Source organism: Thermothelomyces heterothallicus, assembly GCF_042370625.1.
Source record: "Thermothelomyces heterothallicus CBS 202.75 unplaced genomic scaffold P884_scaffold_5, whole genome shotgun sequence".
NCBI classification, from domain to species: Eukaryota; Fungi; Ascomycota; class Sordariomycetes; order Sordariales; family Chaetomiaceae; genus Thermothelomyces; species Thermothelomyces heterothallicus.
The window spans coordinates 983,292-1,003,016 of record NW_027192566.1 but is presented as its reverse complement, the minus strand read 5'-3'; the positions used below and the strand labels follow the sequence as shown (position 1 = coordinate 1,003,016).

The window sequence follows — 19,725 nt, the reverse complement described above, 5'->3', positions numbered from 1 at the left end:
CAAGAACGCAATGATAGCTCTTAGGACGTGACGCAGGAAGATGGGTTTCGTATAGGTAATATAGTCGATTAAGAATGAAGAGGAGAATGGAGAACGAACCTGGCCACGCCCTGCAGCGGATGTGGACAGCTACAACCCTCAATAGCGCGGGGGAGAATCCAGGCCGCCATGTACGGATTACATACAAGCACAAACAGGCCGCTACACCCACCGCTACCTTATCTAGTGTCCTTAGAGATTGGTAGGCTACATATACGTACCTACTAACAGCTGTTGTTTACTTGTCTGCGTCATATTTGGTTATCTAGGATCTAGTCTTCCAAGCTACCTTACGTATCTCCGGTCACGCAGGTAAACTAACCGTTTGGATGCAATTGGACCAACAAAGTTACTGACCTCGCCGGATGCGCCGAGCTGCCTGGGACACTCCCTCTCAAAGTTGGGATCCCCGGGAGTCCCCAGCCAGGGCCGGGTCGAACATCCCGCTGCGGTCAATTGGCACCTATTTACGAGTGGTCTGCGGCTATGTCAGTGCCCAGTCAGCGCAGATCCGTCCGATCAAGGCGCCCATCTCCATGACAGATAGGTTTATGCTTTCCTTTGCTGGCTGTCTCAAGTCTAGGTCCCGACCCATGACGCAAATGGGGGGAACCGTGACCGACCTCCTCCTCGGAATATCCGTCCTGGATCAGGACGATCGAGTTGGCTTGCCCCTCCCTCCTTATGCTTTGCATGTTGACAGATCCAGTCCATTCATCTCTCACTGATCCTCGGAACAGCCAACCGATGACTGCCATTCGTTTCAGACGATCAACCGGCCGTGAGTTACTCCGCAGCCACGGCGACTAGCCTCTTGCCCTTAGAGTTTGTTGCCGAAACACATCTACATGTATGTACAAACTCCGCACATCGGTAGGATGAAAGTTGTACGCACACTACGGCTTTTGTCCCGTGAGACAAATCCAATCTGGGATTCTCGCTGAGTGGGGATTGTCTTGGGACCCCCTCGGAGGCGCACTCTAGTGGCATCTTCCGGGAAAGTCCCGAGGCTGCAGAGCTAAGATCAGAAGAAAGATACAGCGGGAGCTTGGCTCACCGGAACCCTTTCCTGCCGCCACATTTCTGGCGTCTCCCTCTTTGAGGTGGTGTCCCCCCCCCCCCCCCCCACTTTCTTACGTGTTAATGCTCATGACCGGACCATGATTGCCCCGGAGCCAAAAGTTCATGCTGGTAAGTGCCCAGTTCCCAGTTCTCTTCGCGGATGAATGTTGTGTCTCCCAGGTCGGGGAGCGCAGTGCCTGGGAAATCCCGGCGGCAAAGCATGTTGGTTGGCGGGATTCCATATAACATTATGCACCTCTGTTCCCGAGGCACGAAGTGGCCGAAACACTGCAAAATCTTAAACTATCACGTCCATGATGTGGCGCATGCTCGTGTCAGGGTTAGCCATCATCACGCGCCCCACGCAACTACAAACACTCGCGGGGCAACCATAAATCCATCATTGACATTTCCGGGACACTTGTTCAAGGGATCGAGGAAATCGAGTATGTCTGAATTGACTCACGCTCGACGCCTAGATACCTGCGTAGATTAAGGCGCCTGTCTAATATCCTTGTACAGTACCTATATCGCAGCACAAGCGGGATCATGACCATACAATGCGTTGCTATACATACATACATATGTACATATACATGTTTAGAATGCTACCTCATCAATTCAAAGCCTCGAAAATGTCCACCATTGCCACGCCCAATTGCCGGCGATGTTACACCACCGTGTCTGTTCGGACAGCGCACTTCGGCCGCGTCCTGTAAGAATCTTGGGGCAGGGATGCGCGATATGCGCTGACGAGCGATCGATAGGAGGAGACATCGCCCAGCTTCTCCCTGCCCCACTGGGGGTTGAAGCGCATACAGCTCTGCTGCAGGCAGGCTCGGCCCAGTCAGGTTGTTTTTCATGCTCGCCCACCTGGGGAGTCATACATAAAAAATCGTCTGTGCTTTCATAGCCCCCTCAGGGGTGGATGGTGGCGCCCTGTGTGTCTTTGCTGAGAAGGATGGTGTGACATGCTTTTGTATACAAACAAGCTTGGTATGTATGGATATAGCAGAGATCTGTGAACAAAAACGAAAAGTGAAGAAAAAAAAAGAACATTAAGATAAAAAAAGGGTCCCCGGGAAGAAACAGATCGGCGTTATCCAAGACTTGTACACCAACCCCTCATCCTCTGGCCCTCTCTCGAGTGAGCAGCCCAGTGAATCACGAATACCACTTCCTTATCCGTGATTGCATACTCACAATGTGGCGTGTAAAGGAGTGCCTGATAAGCCCGAGGCAAGAGACCCCGCCGATCGAATCGTGATTCCAGGCCTTGTCTTGGGGAACATACGTCTCAACTTAGTGCAACTTCACCATCCCTAGAAGGTGCTTGTCTGAAGCTCTGAGTCCGCGTGTACAGCTGAATTGAGGTGCGGTGTGTCGCTTCTTATCTCGCATTTACCCTTCACTACCTGGTACATTACCTACTCGTCGATCAGTTGATTTGTAGATAAGGCATCTTTTACAAGGTACCCTACTCGAAACAAGCAGCATAAGCTTCATTGAATTCCGGCTCAGGAAGCAGCAATGACGAGTTGTGGGGATGGATGAAATCAGTGGTCTTCGTATCTCTGCTACGGTCGTTGATGATGGTAGATTGGTGGTTAGTTATGATGAAGAAGGATCTGACCAGGGCTGCCCTGCAGGAAGATGTGGATGGCTGTAACCCTGGTGGGTCCGGGAACCCTGGTGGGGCCCGGTCCACCACACGAGGATAATTATCCTCTGGGTCCACTTCATCAGTGAGGCGGACCGGGTGATCAGGGTCTGGCAGCCGGTCAGCTCCATAGCCGCGCAGCCGCCCGCTGGCTGGCTGAAAGGTGAGACACTGGAGCAGCTGGAAACCAAAGGTTGCCCCCGGTATTGACATTCTATTCAATTACTTGCTTCGTCAGCCACGCTCATGCACGGTTCAACCCTGGAAACGACGATTCAAACAAAGCAGCGGAAGGTGAATCCCATCATCCTTGAACATGCGGCGCCGTCTCGGAAGACCACCCGGTGACGTCTTAGTTTAACAAAATTGCTTATGCATTGAACAAATCTTTGTATCGTCCTTTTAACCACTGTCCACATCTCAGCCATGATCCGATTCACAGTTCTGACAAAAAACCTTACCGCAATTCACTTGACACGTCTCCGTGCCCACATAATTTTCTATTTGTTTTTATTTTTGCTTTACTTACCTAAGAGCCTACCTATAAAAACTATCCCTCTGGTCTTGCCCCGTTAACTCTGTTCCAAATAGGATGTGGTACCTCGGAAGGGTGAATACCTGAGGTAATTATGTGCCCAGGCCAATAATAAAGGAAGCTCATCTCGCATCGCACATCACCCGTTGCCCGGAATTCCCAAACTCTTTCGGCACAAACCCACCACCACATAATACATGAGCCCTGGCCAGCCAGCCGGGATATTATCCGGTGGAGAGGAGCCGCTCTCCTGCGTCAGCGGCGGCGGCGGCAGTAGCGGCGGCAGTGGCGGTAATGAGGGGTCAACGAACGGGGACCTGGAACCGCCCCGCCTGCAGGCATCTGCTTGGCCTACCAGGCGGTCAAGAACCGGGAGCGTGTGCGGCGCATCCTCGCGGTCGTGCGGGACAGCGCGGCTGTTGCCCTCGCCCGCCGCCGTTTGTGCCGTCGTCGTCGTCCTCGTCGTCGTCGTCCTCGTCGTCGTCGTCCTCGTCGTCGTCATCACCGCCGCCGCGGCCGTCACGCGCCGAGCCGCAGGAGATGGTGCTGGAGCTCGCGGACGTGTGTCTACGGTACGACGAGGCCGAGGCGCTACTTGCGCGCGGCCCGCGCCGAGTCGGATGAGTTCAGCTGGAGGCCCGTTAGGCTTGCCGACACCATGATCTAGTAGGTTGGTCGACAGCTCGACGCCCTGAGCGATGCGGTCGCTCCGATGGGAGGGGTTGATGGAGCAACGGATTAGGGGTGCTTCAAGTGCTAATCAAAATACCTACTGTAGGATTAGGTAGGTAGGGTACTTTTCAGGTAAGGTAGGACGTTAGGTCAGTCGAGGTACCTTAGGTTCCCTCTATCAGGTACTCACTCAGTAGCGTACATCCCGATGCAATTTTGCATTACTATTAGGATGAATAAGATCGGGTCGCTTGCAATGATACACCTAATATTCGTGAAAATGCGTAAGTGTTCTAGAATTCTGCTCATAATTAAGCCGCTTTTCATTCCGCTGAGTCGAGGAACGAGTGTTCTTTCTAGGTATTGCTGGGGTAGAATTGAGGCGCCTTAAGGTACCTGGGTACTTAGACAGGTTTACTAAGTGCTAGTTTCGAACACCGGCTCTTCATGTTCCTGTCTACAGTAATGTTTAACTAGACAGTACCATGTTGCCCTCGTCACGTTTATGAGGTGATTTGCTACAAATAATCAGTCATCCACTACCCATGGAGGAATTCCACCCTAAAACTTGTCTTCATCTTGCAGATCCTCTTTCCGGAGGCATCCCTTCTTGCCTCTGTATCGTCCTAGATTGAACACGTTGTTTAGGGTACCTTATACGCAACGTATTTCGTCTTCCTGTCCATCTCCTACCACAGCCCGAGTCCGCACTCCCTTGAATCAGGGGAAATACTGATGCTTCTGCGAGATATCAGTATCGGAGTGACAACGCATCAATAATCCTCCAGGAGCCGATTGATGTCTCCAAGTTGGCAGGAAGGAGCCCTATTTCTATCCCGAAACGCAATTCACTCATTTTCCCCACCGACCCCTCTTCTCTCACCGGCAAGTGAAGCCGCCTAAGAGCTTCTGTCACAGCGGTCAGTCGAATCACGACGGCGCCAGAAACCTCGATACGGTTCCAGACCTGTAACGGTTCACTTAAAACTGAAGTCCAGCAGCTTCGACGCAGCTAGCTAATTCTAGTCGATGATGGAAACCCGGAATACAGCCTGTGTGGGGTGGTTTGGAATGGAGGATTTTGCACGACATGGTACGTTGGAGATTTCGAGGAAGCCGTTGGAGTAAATGGATTTGTACAGGCGTGGCTCGGCCGGGTGTTGCAATCGGGGCTCTGCTGGTGAAAGAAGCCAACACCAGGTCTTCAACGAGTAATAGGGGCCAGGACTGATAGAGAAGCTCGGGGGGAAGAGCCATAAGAGAGGTCAAACCGCCTTTGTGTGGATATCTCAAGTAACGAACAACACCACCTTTGCCTGACTGAAAGCCCTCACGTTCGTGCATTGGTATTAGACTTTGTTGTTGCTTCTGCAAAGTACCAACAGATATTAGAGGAAACTCGGGTGGGGAAACCTTGAGCTCCCTTGACAACATAGGTGAATGGGAGCTGACTTGACAACGCGCAATGACGGAGCTGTGCTGCAACTCCTATTTTGTGCCAACTCTGGTCTCCCTTTGTCTACCCGAGGGCTGTTAGTGAGTGTGGCTAGAGGAAGGTATCGCCAAGTGTCCCGGAACATCAGTCCCCAGGTTGAGTTGGAGATTTACCAGGATCAGATCGACGGACAACTAACACCGTATAATGAATGGGCTAAGGGGGTGAAAAACTCATCCTACGAATGCGCATTACGTCATGAGCGGTATGCTTTGTTGGCGGTTCATTTGACCTGTAAGTCGCTCTGTAACGTTTCACTATAATATTCCACGGCACACAAGGTACCTTGCTCTGACTAACATATAATTATAAACACTAGTAGGCCGCAGCTGACAACCAGTAACAATCTCCATAAACTCCACAAATATGACGCTCCATACTCGAAGAAAAAAGTCCAAGTTCTGGAGAGAGACCGCCAGTCACTCAGCAGCTCTGCAAACGCCCAGCCAAGACATCGTGGAAGGTACAGCCAATTCAAGCGAAACCATGCAGAAGATTGCAGAGACAGGCGGGACGGTAAGTGATGCAGTACATGTCCGTAGACACGTCCATCATATAAGGTTAGATTAGTAAGCCCTATGGATGCTTATAAACGGTAGGTTCTTTATACCTATCTTCTTCTTATATAGAACCATAGGGCTAGCAAATGTTAATAGAGGACATCGATCTTTAAACTATTTTGACTACTATAACCAGACCTATATCAAATGGTAGCAAGCACTACGACTAACCATCTAGTAACCATTAGCACTAGATTTGTATTACTCTAATGATTAGTTTAGTACTAATATTATAATAGTTAAGCTTAGTTTTGGCGACTTAGTAACCAAACTAAGTAATTCTATTATAACCACTACAAAATCTCCCTATTCCTAGTGACTTAGTAACTAGGATAATTATCCCTATCTATCTCCCTATTCCTAGTAACCTAATAACTAGAGTAATTATTATCTATCTACCTACCTTCTTCTATCCTAGCAACTTAGTAACTAGGATATTCCTCTTCCTTTTAACCCCTTAAATTTATCTTCATTTACCCCTAATAAATAGGCTAGGTAAACCTTATATTAATACCTAGATCTTTTCCTATAGATAATCCTCCTAGTTATTTATATCCTTTAAACTCCCCTACTAAATAATTATTATATAAGGAACTCTCTAACTATATAGTAAGTATACTCTAAAGATACTATAGAATACCTCCTCTAACAAGTTTATAGGTATTAGTACCTAACCCTAGTAGTTAACTACCTTAAGAAAAGGAAGCTCCTATATAAGAGATAGAATTAGTGATAGAATTTGCTAATAAATATAAGATAGAGTAAGCTAAACCTAATAAGTTTAGTATTAATAAAGAAATACTTACTTAGCTAAATAGTAAGATAGATTTTTGATTTACCTAGTTAGAAGCCTAAACTAACTATATTATTAAAACTATTAAAGGATTTCTTAGTAAATTTATAAAGATATCTAATAAGAATATAGAAAAGGGTCTTATTAGGATAGACTATAGAATTATAACCTATATAGTAGAAGTCGAAGATCGACTTGCCCTTTACCTAGAAAAGGAAGTTTTAATAATAATAGTATTATTAGCTAAACGTATCAAGGAACTAGAAATATATATAATATAGTATGGGGACATTCTTAGTAAAGTAGTAACCTAGATAAAGGAGATAATTAATATAATATATAGATATAAAGAAGAGGAGGATATATAACCGCTTAGTTATTAATAATCTTCCCTTAACCTAGCTAGACTTAATACTATTATAGAGGAAGTATAGGAAGTTAGTAACCTTATAGAAAATATATATTATAATAATAGAGCTTTTCTTATACCCCTTAAAGGCGCTAATATTAGCTATAGGTTCAATCTTAGCCGGCCTAAATATATACTATAGTATAGAATACTATACTTTATAGCTAGTAGTAGCGGAGATCCTAATTCCCCTGACAATAGCGAAGATGGTAACGATAATCCCCCTAACTACTACTATACCCCTAATAACGGGAATAATAGGCGCTGTCAAGGTATACTACCCTTTAGTAATAATAGTAGTAACGGTAATAGACGTTATATATACGAATCTATATATAATACTACTATAAATATATAAAGCCGATTAGACTTTAAGATTAAGAGGGACAATATTAGCTAGTTTAATCCTTCTTTTCCTAACTTACGATCTCTAGGCATTATTAACGACAGAAAGAACCTAGTATTTACTAATATCTACTACTTTACTAACTATATTGAAATCTTCCTAGAAAGTAACCCCTATAGAAGTATTAAGATATAGATTCTATCCTACTTTTAAACTCTCCTTAGTAGTCTAGTAATTATCTAGTAGACTAACGAATTAAACGGCACTATATATAGATAACTATACGATCAAGGGCTATAATCTATTATAGAATGACTATAAGAACGCTTTATACTAGACGCTATAACTACTACCTGTAAATTTAACGAAAGTCGCTTATATTTAAAGGATATCACAAAGGACAAGTAGGTACTTAGCTCCTTTATATAAAAGATACTCTATTAGGTACGCTTAATATATATACTTAATGAACGTAACGATAATTAGCAAGGAGTTATAGTTTAAGTCTAGTCTATAATAGACCTCTATATTAAATAATACTTAGATCTTCCCTAGTAATACTCCTCTCTTAGAAACTATATATAGTATATTAAGTAGTCTCGATCTATCATTCTAGCGGCTATTCTTAACTACTACCTATACCTATAGAAAAGGCTATTTCTAGATAGCAAACTAGAGCCTTATAGGAATGAAAATTATAGTCCTTTCAAGCCCTTAAACGCCAACCAATAGTGATAATTTGGCTACCGGAATGATAGACCGTTTAGGAACGATATACGTGACTATAGGTTTGATTATAACCACGGAAATGACTACTACTGTAAAGGAACCCGCCGCGACCAAGGCGATCGTAAGCAGCAGGAAGGAAATCGAGATAATAAGTTCCGTAAGGACAATCACTAGCGAAAGGACTATTATAATCATATATACTTTGTAGAGGAAGCTAGCAATGGCTCTAAGTCAGATCAAGTTAATGATAATTTGGCTATTAGTGTCCCTAAATCTAGATCTGAATCTTTAGATAGTGATACTAGTATCGCGTATATTATTTTAGACTTATAGCTTACCTACTATAAGTGCTATAACGCCTTTAATTCCTAATTCGAAGTATACTCTTATACCAAATGGTATTATAGAAAAGGCCTTCTTCCTTCTATCTATAACTATAAAGCTAATCTTATAGATTTGTCTTACTATACTTATAGGTTTTATAATACTACCCTAGATTTACGAAACGCACTTTTCTGGTACTTAAAGTCCTATTAGGAAGCGAAAGCTAGTAATGCTCGCCGCCTTGTTAAAACTAGTAGTACTCTTACTAGCAAGTTAAAGGAGCTTACTATACCGTCGGAAAAGGTATACCAGGCATTAGATATAATAATAACATCGCTAGAAAACGCTATAGTAGATATATACTAAGTTAAGGACATACTAGTCAGGCGTATAGCTAACCTCTATAAATTGCCTTTAGGTTATACCTATCTACGTATTTAGGTATACTACAAACTAACTAACCATAGCGCTATAGAAATTTGCCTAGATCCTAGTACTAGTCGCTCTCTCATTAACTATACTTTCTTATAGCGATTAAACTACTAGGTTAAGCGACGTAAGGGTAGAGTTAAAGGCGTAGGAAACGTTATACTAAGTCTTAACGAGTAGACGATGTTTAATATCTATCTACTAGGTATAGAAAATGGTATCCCTACCCTGGCTAAGTTTACCTGTTCTATATAGGTTATCGACTCCTTAGCGCTAAATCTCCTGATAGGTAACGAATTCCTAGATTCCTATGACGCTAATATCGACTACTAGTATAAGGAAGTCAATTTGTAGTTATTTAACTTCTGTATTCCTTTTTCTATATATACGTACTCTATACCCTATATATAGAAGGTCAAAACAACTAGGGAAATTACCCTCCTGCCTAATCAATAGGTAATAGTGCCCGTCGAGTATAAGCCTCTCCTGACGGATCACGCCTTTGTATTTAACTTAGCCTATATAGCCGTTTACAACTTTATAATAGATATAAAGACTCTAAAGGTAGTGCCTATCAAAAATATTATATAAGGAATGATCCGTATCTTAAAGAGGTACCCTATTAGAAAAATCGAAGAAATAGAAGATAGTAGCTATTTTACCTATTTATAGGAGATAGCTTTCAATGCTATAATAGTTATAACTACTACTATAACGATAGCTACGCTAGCCGTAGCAACCGATATTAACCCTACATTAATAATTACTAATCATTACGATATTATCCCTATTAATACTTCCTTCGATTTGAATAACTATATAGGAGTAATCCTCGAAGGTAGTTATATCCCTCCAAGGCGACTTACTCCTATAGTATTATTTACCAACATTGAAAATATAAATTCGAATATACCTATTAGCGACTTTATCTTCTAACTTACCTAGCACGCTAAGCTATTCTAATAGCTAGATACTTCGCTAGAAGCGATGCCTAGAGCCGCTAGCGACGCCCCTGGCAATAAGAAACGTAAACCGCGAGTACTAGAAAAGCACTCTACCCTAGGATTGAAAATGTCTAGCTCCCTACCTGAGATAGTCACTAATAATGGTATCTATATCTATATAGGCGACTCGGCCCTAGCTAGGAAGTTCGCTAACCTGGTTAACAAATTTCTATAACTCTAGAACAATAATAGTCTAATCGATATACTAAAGAACAAATAGATAAAGGTACTATTAGTAGAAGGCTAGTAATATTAGAAGATATACTCTTATATATACCTATTAAGCTAGAGGGATAGGGAAGTCCTAGATAAGACCTTTAACGCCCTCTATCAATAGGGAAAGATATAATTCGCAAAAGAGGCTATACCTTTTGCCTATCCTATCTTTATTATTTGGTATAATATTAAGGGCATTACTAAGGGTCATGTTATTATTAATCTACGTAGTTTAAATAAGGTTACTATCCCTAATAACTATCTATTGCTACTATAGTCAGAGATCATTATAGCCCTATATAGGAAGAAGTTTATTATAGCCATTAATGCTATATCGTTTTTCTATTAATTTAGTATATATCTATAGTATCGTGACAGGTTTACGCTGATTAGTCTATACGGTTTGGAACAGCTAACTATAGCACTTATAGGCTACTATAATTCGCCTATATATATATAACGGTTTATAGATCAGCTATTACGACCGTTTTCTACCTACTATCGCGCGTTTATTAATGATATCATTATCTTCTTAGATATAGCCAAAGATTATATACGCTATTTGAGGACTATCTTTAGCCTATTTAAGAAGAAGAATATCGCTATTTCTCCTACCAAATCTTATATCAGATACCTAGATATAGAACTCCTTAGCTTTCGGGTAGATAGTCTTAGCCTTACTAATATGGCTTAGTATATTAAAGCATTTAAGTAACTATCCTTTCTATATACGTTAAAGGCGTTAGAACAATATTTAGGTGCTACCTGATTCCTATAGCATTTGATTCTATACTATACAAAGATCGCTAAACCACTATAAAAACGTAAGACTAAATTGCTAGTAAAAGGGCGTAAGTCTGGTAGTTTAGAAGTTAGCAACCGTACTAAATGAATAGGCTATTATAGCCGTACTTCTTTTAAACCGACCAAGCAAGAAAAGGCGTCTTTTTTAGCCCTATAAGAGGCTATCTATCGTGAGAACCTAACTATCCTATACCACTTTAATCCTGGCAAATAGCTATATATTTAACTAGACGGCTATTTAGAGTATAGATTTGGCGTTATAGTCTTCTATACTCGTAACAAATATAACTAGTACCTAGGTATATCTATCCTAGCTAGCCAAGTGCTACTAGTTATATTCCTAAGCCGCCTGTTAACGAAGGCTAAGATACGATACGGGCCCTCTAAATAAGAAGTCGCTTGTCTAGTATAGGCAATTTACAAACTGCGTACGATGGTCTATTTGGCGTATATACTAGTCATTATATTAACTAACCATACTACTATATATAGAATTATAGAATAAACTAACCTAGATACGAGCTCTATCGACTGTACTAACCGCTGCCTAATCAACACGTCTATCTACCTATTATAGTATAACCTTAAGGTCTACTATCTTCCTAGAAGGCTTAACTTTGTACTAGATGCCTTAAGTAGATTAAGTGTACTAAGGGACCCCGAACCATCTAAACGCTCTAATAGATTAGCTATACTTGACGATATATAGTTCGCCTTTGCCAAAGTATAGATAGATCCTAACCTTAAGGTAAAGTTCGTTAGTAGCTATAAAACTAATGCCAAATACGCCTATATTATTAGGGACCTTAAAAACAAGCGTGTAGATAGAACTATTGACGATAAGGACATTGCTATCTTTTCACGCTATAGGCTACCATTTGTCTTAATCGACAAGCTCCTCTACTATATTCGCCTAGACGGCACTCGTATATTATACGTACTAGTAAGCCTTATATAATATATCCTTAGCCTAGCCTACGATAAGAAGTATCACTTTAGAACTAACAAGATAATATATAACTTATATAGTATCGCGATTAATAGAAAAACCAGATAAGTAAAGGACTATATAAAATACTATCTTATTTGTTAAGTTAATACTACAGATCGTAACCTTCCTATAGGTAATTACTAGCTAATCTACCTATTGGATATACTACTAATATAGGTAATCGCTATCGACTTTATAGTAATACTACCATTAGTTATATCAGCTAGAACGCTATAATACTTAGACAGGTATAATAAATTCGATTTGATAATAATAGTATCTTATAAGTTATCTAAACGAACGCTCCTTATACTAGGCTACTCTAGCTATACTACTATAAACTAGGGCTATATACTAATGTAATAATTACTCCTATCTGACTAGGGAGTACTAACGGCCGTTATATCTAACCACGATCGCAAATTTACTTCTAAACTATAGACAGGTATATAGAAGGCACTAGGTACGAAGCTATTAATAATAACCACGTACTACCTATAGGGAGACGGTCTTACAGAGTAAAAGAACCAGACTATAGAAATTGCTCTATACTTCTTTATATACGAGAAACCAGATGACAATTAGACCGCTATACTTCTATAGCTTTAGTAGCATTTAAATAGCTCCTACGCCGCCTCTGTTAGCATGTTACTATACGAGCTACTATATAGTTTCAAACCTACTAGACCATTAGAAGCGCTAACCATACCGTTATCAAATACAGTATAAGATATCCTAGTCCTATACGAATATCTACACTAGGATACCTAGATAGTAATAGATTTCATAGTAGCTCGAGCCAAACACAGATATAACGCTAACTACTATAATATCGAGTTTAAGCTAGGTGACCAAGTATATTTATACCTATACTATAGCTATCATCTACTAGGTCGACCATTATATAAACTGTCCTAATAGCATGTAGGCCTATTTAAGATCATTAAACACGTTAGCTATCTAATATACTACTTATAATTACTACCTAATATAGATATATACCTAGTAATATCTATAGCCTATTTATCGCCTATACCTCCTAGAACCGACCTATATAATCGCGCTATACTACCTACTAGCCCTATAGAAGATAGCTATACTAATAGTAGGCTAGAATCTAGTAACAAATATAAAGTTAAGCGTATTTAAGACTATAAGCTTATATATAATAAATACAAGTATCTTATTAAATAGAAAGGACTTAGCTACAAATATAACATCTAGAAAACTAACTTCTAACTATACTATATATATAAGATAGTAAACAAATACTAGGCTTATCAAGGAGGGTAACCAACTACCTTAAAGACTTACCTAGAGGTAAGTATAGCTAGAAAAGCCATATCAAAGACTCGCCTAGAGGCAGGCACAGCTAGAAAATGCCTATATAGAACAAGTATAGACCAGAATGATATATAAGACACTATAGTGGTAATATAATACCACTATTTGTAATGGGGATATTTATATAGAAAGAAAGCTCAAATTAGGAGCTATTTAGAGCCTGTAGTGCAGGTACTATGTTTTCTTTTCTAGGCAGGGGACTTGATATAGTACGTGTCTATAGATACGTCTATCATATAAGGTTAGATTAGTAAGCCCTGTGGATGCCTGCAAACGGTGGGTTCTTTATACCTATCTTCTTCTTATATAGAACCATAGGGCTAGTAAACGTTAATAGAGGACATCGATCTTTGAACTATTTTGACTACTACAACCAGACCTCCATTAGTAAGATATCAGAACTCGTCAGCCGGTTGGGCGAGCCCTATTTGTCCTTGCGAGAAGTACGGGTGCTCCAACAAATATAGCCTTCCTGGTGCGTGCTTGTATTGCCAGGTCAATTGCGAGGAGAAGAATTCCACCTTCTGATGGTAGTAAGGGAAGGTAAAGGGAGGGGGCTAGGGGGAGAGGGGGATTAGTTAGAGAAGCTGAGTAGCCTGGGAGCAACCATTCGCAGGGTTTCTAATCACTACCTATACAGCTAATTGATTAATTAAGCATCCAATGCACTTCTCTTATAGCCCTCTCATTTCCTTGGCCTGCAGTCGGTGCAATGCTCTTTATACAAATCATGACGGTTTATTCTGAATTACAGTTTATCAGCTGCCTACTAGCAATATACTCTAATGATCAAAGTTCTCCTAGCAATTATATAGCGAATAAACTGACTCTGCCGTCCTATGGTTTTGACTAATAATTACCCTCCCGACCGTCCCGCGTCAGCTGTATAGGGAAGAACACATACCTCAGCCTGGTGTATGAGCTATGATAGAAAATCTCGAACTCCTAGGCCCTAAAATCACGAATATACGCCAATGATCAGGAAAGCGAGGAACTCCTTTCACACCGTTAGAAAAACTTCCTGTAGACCTTACAACTAGTGGCTATAACTCCTGCAAAAACAACCAGCCTCGCTATAGAATAAAACGACGCGCCGGCGCCGAAACGCCCTACAAATGGCAACCCGTCCCCTGATCTGTCCTGTCTGTAGTAGACCCTCGGGAGCACCACCCCGATGGCCACGGTTCGCGGCAGCTCCTCCAGCGGTTTTATAATGTCGACAAACTTGGTCGTGAAGGCTAGTATGGCGCTAGGGAAGAAGCGGATGTCGAGCTTGCGGAGGTTTAGCATACGCCGGAATAGGGCGACATGGTCGCGCCCTGCGCCGCGGAAGTAGTTGCCCTCAATGAGCTCCTTGTAGTGTTCCGTCCCGTTCGGGAGCATGTGCGCGATGAAGGTGACGGACCGGATAGAGAGCGCCGTCTCGGGGCTGATCTAGTCCAGGAACGCGTCGAGCTCTCCGAAGCCGGCAAAGGTAAAGGTTGTTTCGCTATAGAGGAAGTGGGAGACTTCTTGATACCTATTTGTGTCGGAAGCTGTAGAGCTTCTAAGCGTATTAGCCACACGTTTGCCACAGCTATATAAGGCTGTTTAACGCATTAGCCAGTCCCTTTGTCTATAAATATCACTCGTTTTGTCTCCTTTGTAGATAGTTTAATAAGGCACTCTTTTCCTTCGTATAGCCACCTACTACAGACTGCTTTCAATGCTCCCGGAGCTCCTACTACGTTCGGCAGTTATAAGCCCGGCGCCTTAACTACTCCTTTGCCGACGTATCTTTAATATTAGCAGTAGCTTCTTCCTTCTATTACGAACTCTCTTACCTTACTTCTATACGTATTTGACGACGTATCCGTCTACTATATCCGAGATCCTAGTCGAGACTTCTACATGCCTTACTAGGCCTAGTTCCTAGAATTCGTAGTATATTAAACTATAGTTATAGGCTAAATTCGCTAGTATATAGGACTTCGTTAACCCTAATAGCGATCATAAGCTAGATCTGTAAGTTCTAGAGCGCCTAACTCGTAAGCAAGCTAGGAATAACCTTATCTAGGTACTATAGGAGTAACTCTAAGAAGGAGGACTATTACCCTCGATATCTGGCGATCTGATACCTTTAGAAGAAGCCGTCGTAGCTAAATTCATATGACTAGAAGACTCCTTCTATAAGAACATTACGTATACTATAGACATTGGCAAGCGGTTAGGATAGCTATAATACTAGCTAGCGTATACTATAGATCCTAAACTCTATAAAGCTATAAAAGTGTATAGGAAGAAGGGTGTCAACCTTATTAGGGGGATTATCTAGGCGCTTTGCTCTATACTTATACTATCTATCGCGACGCTCTATACGATGGTTACAGCGTAATATATAGCTAGTCTTGATATAGCTAAGCGTTTAGGAGTTAATCCGTAGCGCTAGATTTGTAACTTTAATGTCGCCTTCTAGCGAGCTATCTAATACGATATCCTAGAAGTATAGGGCGTATAAGGACTTTACGCCTTTTTTAATACTATTACTATATATATCTTACTAGCCTAGGTAGCATATAAGAGGATGAAAATCGAGGTCGCTAATAGTCTGGGAAAGCTACTTCCGGAGCTTAGCTCCCTTGTTACGATGGCCGAGATCCTAATTAATAACGATATATAACCTGGAGTCTCTTGGAAGTATAGAATCTTCTTGATAACTAATATACTAATACTTCCTATAGCTTAGAAGAGCGGTAAGGAGAGAGGCAGAGACTCGCGTAGAGACTCCTATAACGCTTAGTAACGTAATATAAGATGTCCTTATAAGTGTCTAAGATATCTATAGGATCTAGTAGACTATTACGCTCTTAAGTAAGCCGTCTATAGTAACAAGTAACGCTTGTACCTTTCTAACAAGGAGTATAAGAGGATTTGCTAGGAGCTTGATAAGCCAAAGTAGGCTAGACTAAAAAGTTAACTTATTGCTAAGTAGGGGGAGCTATCCTATTCTAGGTAGTTAGGGGTAGGATACCCTAATTCCCTTAATGTATTAATTATTAGCCTTTAGCTACTTAACGAGCTCTTAACTTACTATAGGATATTTAGTATAGTTACTCTATAGCGTTATCCTCTTTCGGAAAGCATTCTACTAGACTTATATAGTATAATCTATTTAGTTAATGATAAGAAGTTCCTTTTACCTAAGACATTTATTAAGGTAGAAGATCCTAAGTTCGTTAAAGCGGGTATTATAACCTTTCCTATTAGTAGGAGAGGTACTCGGGTGATTAAGAACGTTCTAGATAGACTACGTAGACAATATACCGAGAAGCTAACGTTTAAGGATATTACTATTATTAAAGGGTTCTATATTAATATTGTCTCGGAAGCTCTCTTGCTTAAGGTAGGCGCTTGGTACTATGGCTTAGATTACTTACTACGTTTTAGAATACTAGAAAATAATGTTATTCTTTATAAGTTAGAATATAAGTATAATCTTACCTTCCTTAAATATAAGCTACTTTCCTACTACTTGAGCTTTCTAGACTATGTCTTAATTAGTAAAGCAGGTATCGTAAACGTTTATATATCCTTATAGAACGTGTTTACTATATACATTAGAAGGTTATATACGTAAGTATCACCTACTATAAGAGAGGATACCGAGGATCTTTAGTACTTAAAAGCTAGTTACCTTGGACTAGAAGCGTTAAAAGCGCTTATTAATAACGCTAGAAACGTCTATATTAAGGGGATAGTATATATTAAGTACGAGAGCTACGCTCGTACTTATACTACTAAGGTCATTTCGAGAAGACTACTAGAGTAGAAGTCTATACGCCCGTTCTAGTAAGTGGCTTAGGACTTATTTGATTATCCTAAATCGATTAATAGATTATAATAGCTACTTATAATTATTAACGAGTATAGTAGGAAGCTCTTCCCTTTCCTCTTGACGATAAAGTCGCTAGACCAAATTATAGGAGTTATCTAGAATTTCGAGAGCTAGGTAAGACGCTAATATAGGCTCGCTATCTATAAGATTAAGTAGGATAATGATATTATAATAATTAGTTTAGTAGGGCGAATACTAATATACTACTAGACTTAGGTAGTAGAGAGTAGGATTGATCTTAAACTCTTACCTTCGTATACCTACGAGCCTAACGGACTAGTAGAGCGAGTAGGGCAAGAACTGATCTTACGCTTAATTAAGATGCTTAATGGCGTGAATTTGCCTACGAAGCTCTAGTTAGAAAGTATATAAGTAGTAGCGTATTTATATATAATAAGCCTAAGCCGTACTTACTCGTTTAGAACTCCTAATAAGGTGCTCTATAGCTAGTTTAAATAGTACTTTCGCTAGTATAAACCTAGCTTAATAATTACGTTAACTAGTAACTTGTGCCTAGACTAGAGTAATATCTTTATATACGGTTGCTAGGTATATGTCCTCTATAAGGATAGGGAAGCTAAGCGGCATACAAAGGACTTTAAGGTGCTACTATATAGGCTAATAGGGTATCTTATAGGATATCGTATATCTAATATCTATTACGTTTAGATACCCGAGCTTGATAGGGTCATTATAACTCGTAACGTTTGCTTTGATAAGAAGACTTTCTACTGCCTAGGCGAAGAGTAGCTAATAGAGTCGTCGCTAGCGGTGGCGAGCTAGGAAATCAATTAATTCGATCTTGGTAAAGATTCCTAGGATACCGAATTTCTCTAGTAAGCGATGCTATAGACCTGCTAACTAGTAGAAGACTCTATTATAGTGGCTTGGCTACCTCTATTATAAGAGAGTCTAGTAGTAGATTAACCTCTTTAATAGGGTTAAGACTTGGGGGTAAGGGAGCTCTCTAATATATAGCCTATAAGCGAGTAATTAGTTCTAGAGGCTCCTATAGTAGAGACGTAAGTAGTAGACGAACTTACCAAATAGATAGAGAGCTTTAGAGGACTCTTAACCTCTAAATATACGCCTAAGCCCTCGGTAGTATACCCTGTACCGGCTAGTAAAGGGGATATCTACTAGGAAGTAGGAGGGTTTGAATTAGGGCCTTCCTAGTCGCTAGCTAGCTAACTAGACACTAGGGAGAATAGGGGAGCCGCCGAATCTAGTAGAGGAATACCTTCTATAGAAGAGTTATATATATATAGTGTGATAGAAGAGCTAGGAACCTAGGACGGTACTACCGATATATTATACCCGGCCGTACTAGAGGAATAGAGTGTTAAGCGAACTCCGGATTAGCTAATGTACCCTCTAGAAGGTAGAAGCGAAGGAGAAGCTATTTGGTAACCTCCTACGAGGAGAGGTAGAGGTAGGAGGAGGGCTTATATACCTAGGGACCCTATATGGTTAAGCGAACGGCTATAAAATAAAGAGAGGGTTAATTACTATTACTCCTTTATCTATATAATAAAGGAACTCTAGCGATAGTTCTATAAGACTTATCTACCTGATTAATAGGAAGCTTACCTAGAGGACTAAAGTATACAAATAATATATATAGTATTTACTACTACTATATAATAGAAGGATACTACGTACCTCGGAGTAGCCCTAAATAAACTATATTAGTATATTAACGATCTTATTTACGTTCCTAATAACTAGCGAGACCTATATAATCACCTATTAGGATAGCAGTTTAGAGATACAGCTTACAAGGAGATATATAACTTAGAGAGCAGGGGAACGTAGAAGATCGTACTACGCGAGCAGGCGAAAGCGTGACCTATACCATTAAAATAGGTATTTGCGTATAAGTTTGATAAGGACGGTTTCTTAGAGAAGTGTAAGGCGAGGATCTATATATAAGGAGATCTATAAGATATTAGCTTAGTAGAAAGTACATATATAGCTACTCTAGCGGTGTAGTTGTTCTATATAATGATAGCGATCGTAACGTACTTTGATTTAGAAGTTAAATAGTTCGATATAGCGTAAGCGTTCCTTAACGTCGAACGACCGGAAGATGATCCTATTATCTGTAAATTACTAGAAGGATTTAAGTAGCTAGGAAAATGTATAGAGTTGCGAAGAGCTCTATATAGCTTAAGAGACTCGTTACTCTTATAGTATAAAGAGTTCTATAAAACGCTTTTAGAACTTAGGATAGAGCTATTAGGAGAAGAAAAGTGCCTCTTCCTAAGCTACGACAAACGCGTTATCCTGATCTTCTATATTAATGACTTCTTAGTCTTCTTCTATAAAAGTAATACTATAGCGGCCAAGTACGTGATAGAAGGAATCAAAGCTCGATACAATGTCTATAAGCAGGGTAATGTTAATTAGTTCCTTGGTATTAGGGTGATTCGAGACCGA

The 19,725-nt window shown here is 40.7% G+C and overlaps 2 protein-coding genes across 2 annotated transcripts; one reads left to right on the top strand and one right to left on the bottom strand.

The window, feature by feature from the left end:
- The first annotated feature begins 3,341 nt into the window (after positions 1 to 3,341).
- P884DRAFT_320585 (uncharacterized protein) lies at positions 3,342 to 4,764 on the top strand. Its single transcript, XM_069445385.1, has 4 exons — positions 3,342 to 3,868; positions 4,085 to 4,105; positions 4,210 to 4,252; positions 4,501 to 4,764. The coding sequence occupies exons 1-4, from the start codon at positions 3,494 to 3,496 to the stop codon at positions 4,596 to 4,598; spliced, it is 537 nt and encodes a 178-aa protein (XP_069299747.1). The 5' UTR covers positions 3,342 to 3,493; the 3' UTR covers positions 4,599 to 4,764.
- A 9,656-nt stretch (positions 4,765 to 14,420) lies between these two features.
- P884DRAFT_320581 (uncharacterized protein) lies at positions 14,421 to 15,035 on the bottom strand (the record flags this gene model as incomplete). The annotated part of the gene is made up of 1 exon (XM_069445384.1): positions 14,421 to 15,035. The coding sequence occupies exon 1, from the start codon at positions 14,793 to 14,795 to the stop codon at positions 14,421 to 14,423; it is 375 nt and encodes a 124-aa protein (XP_069299746.1). The 5' UTR covers positions 14,796 to 15,035.
- Between the last annotated feature and the right edge of the window lie 4,690 nt (positions 15,036 to 19,725).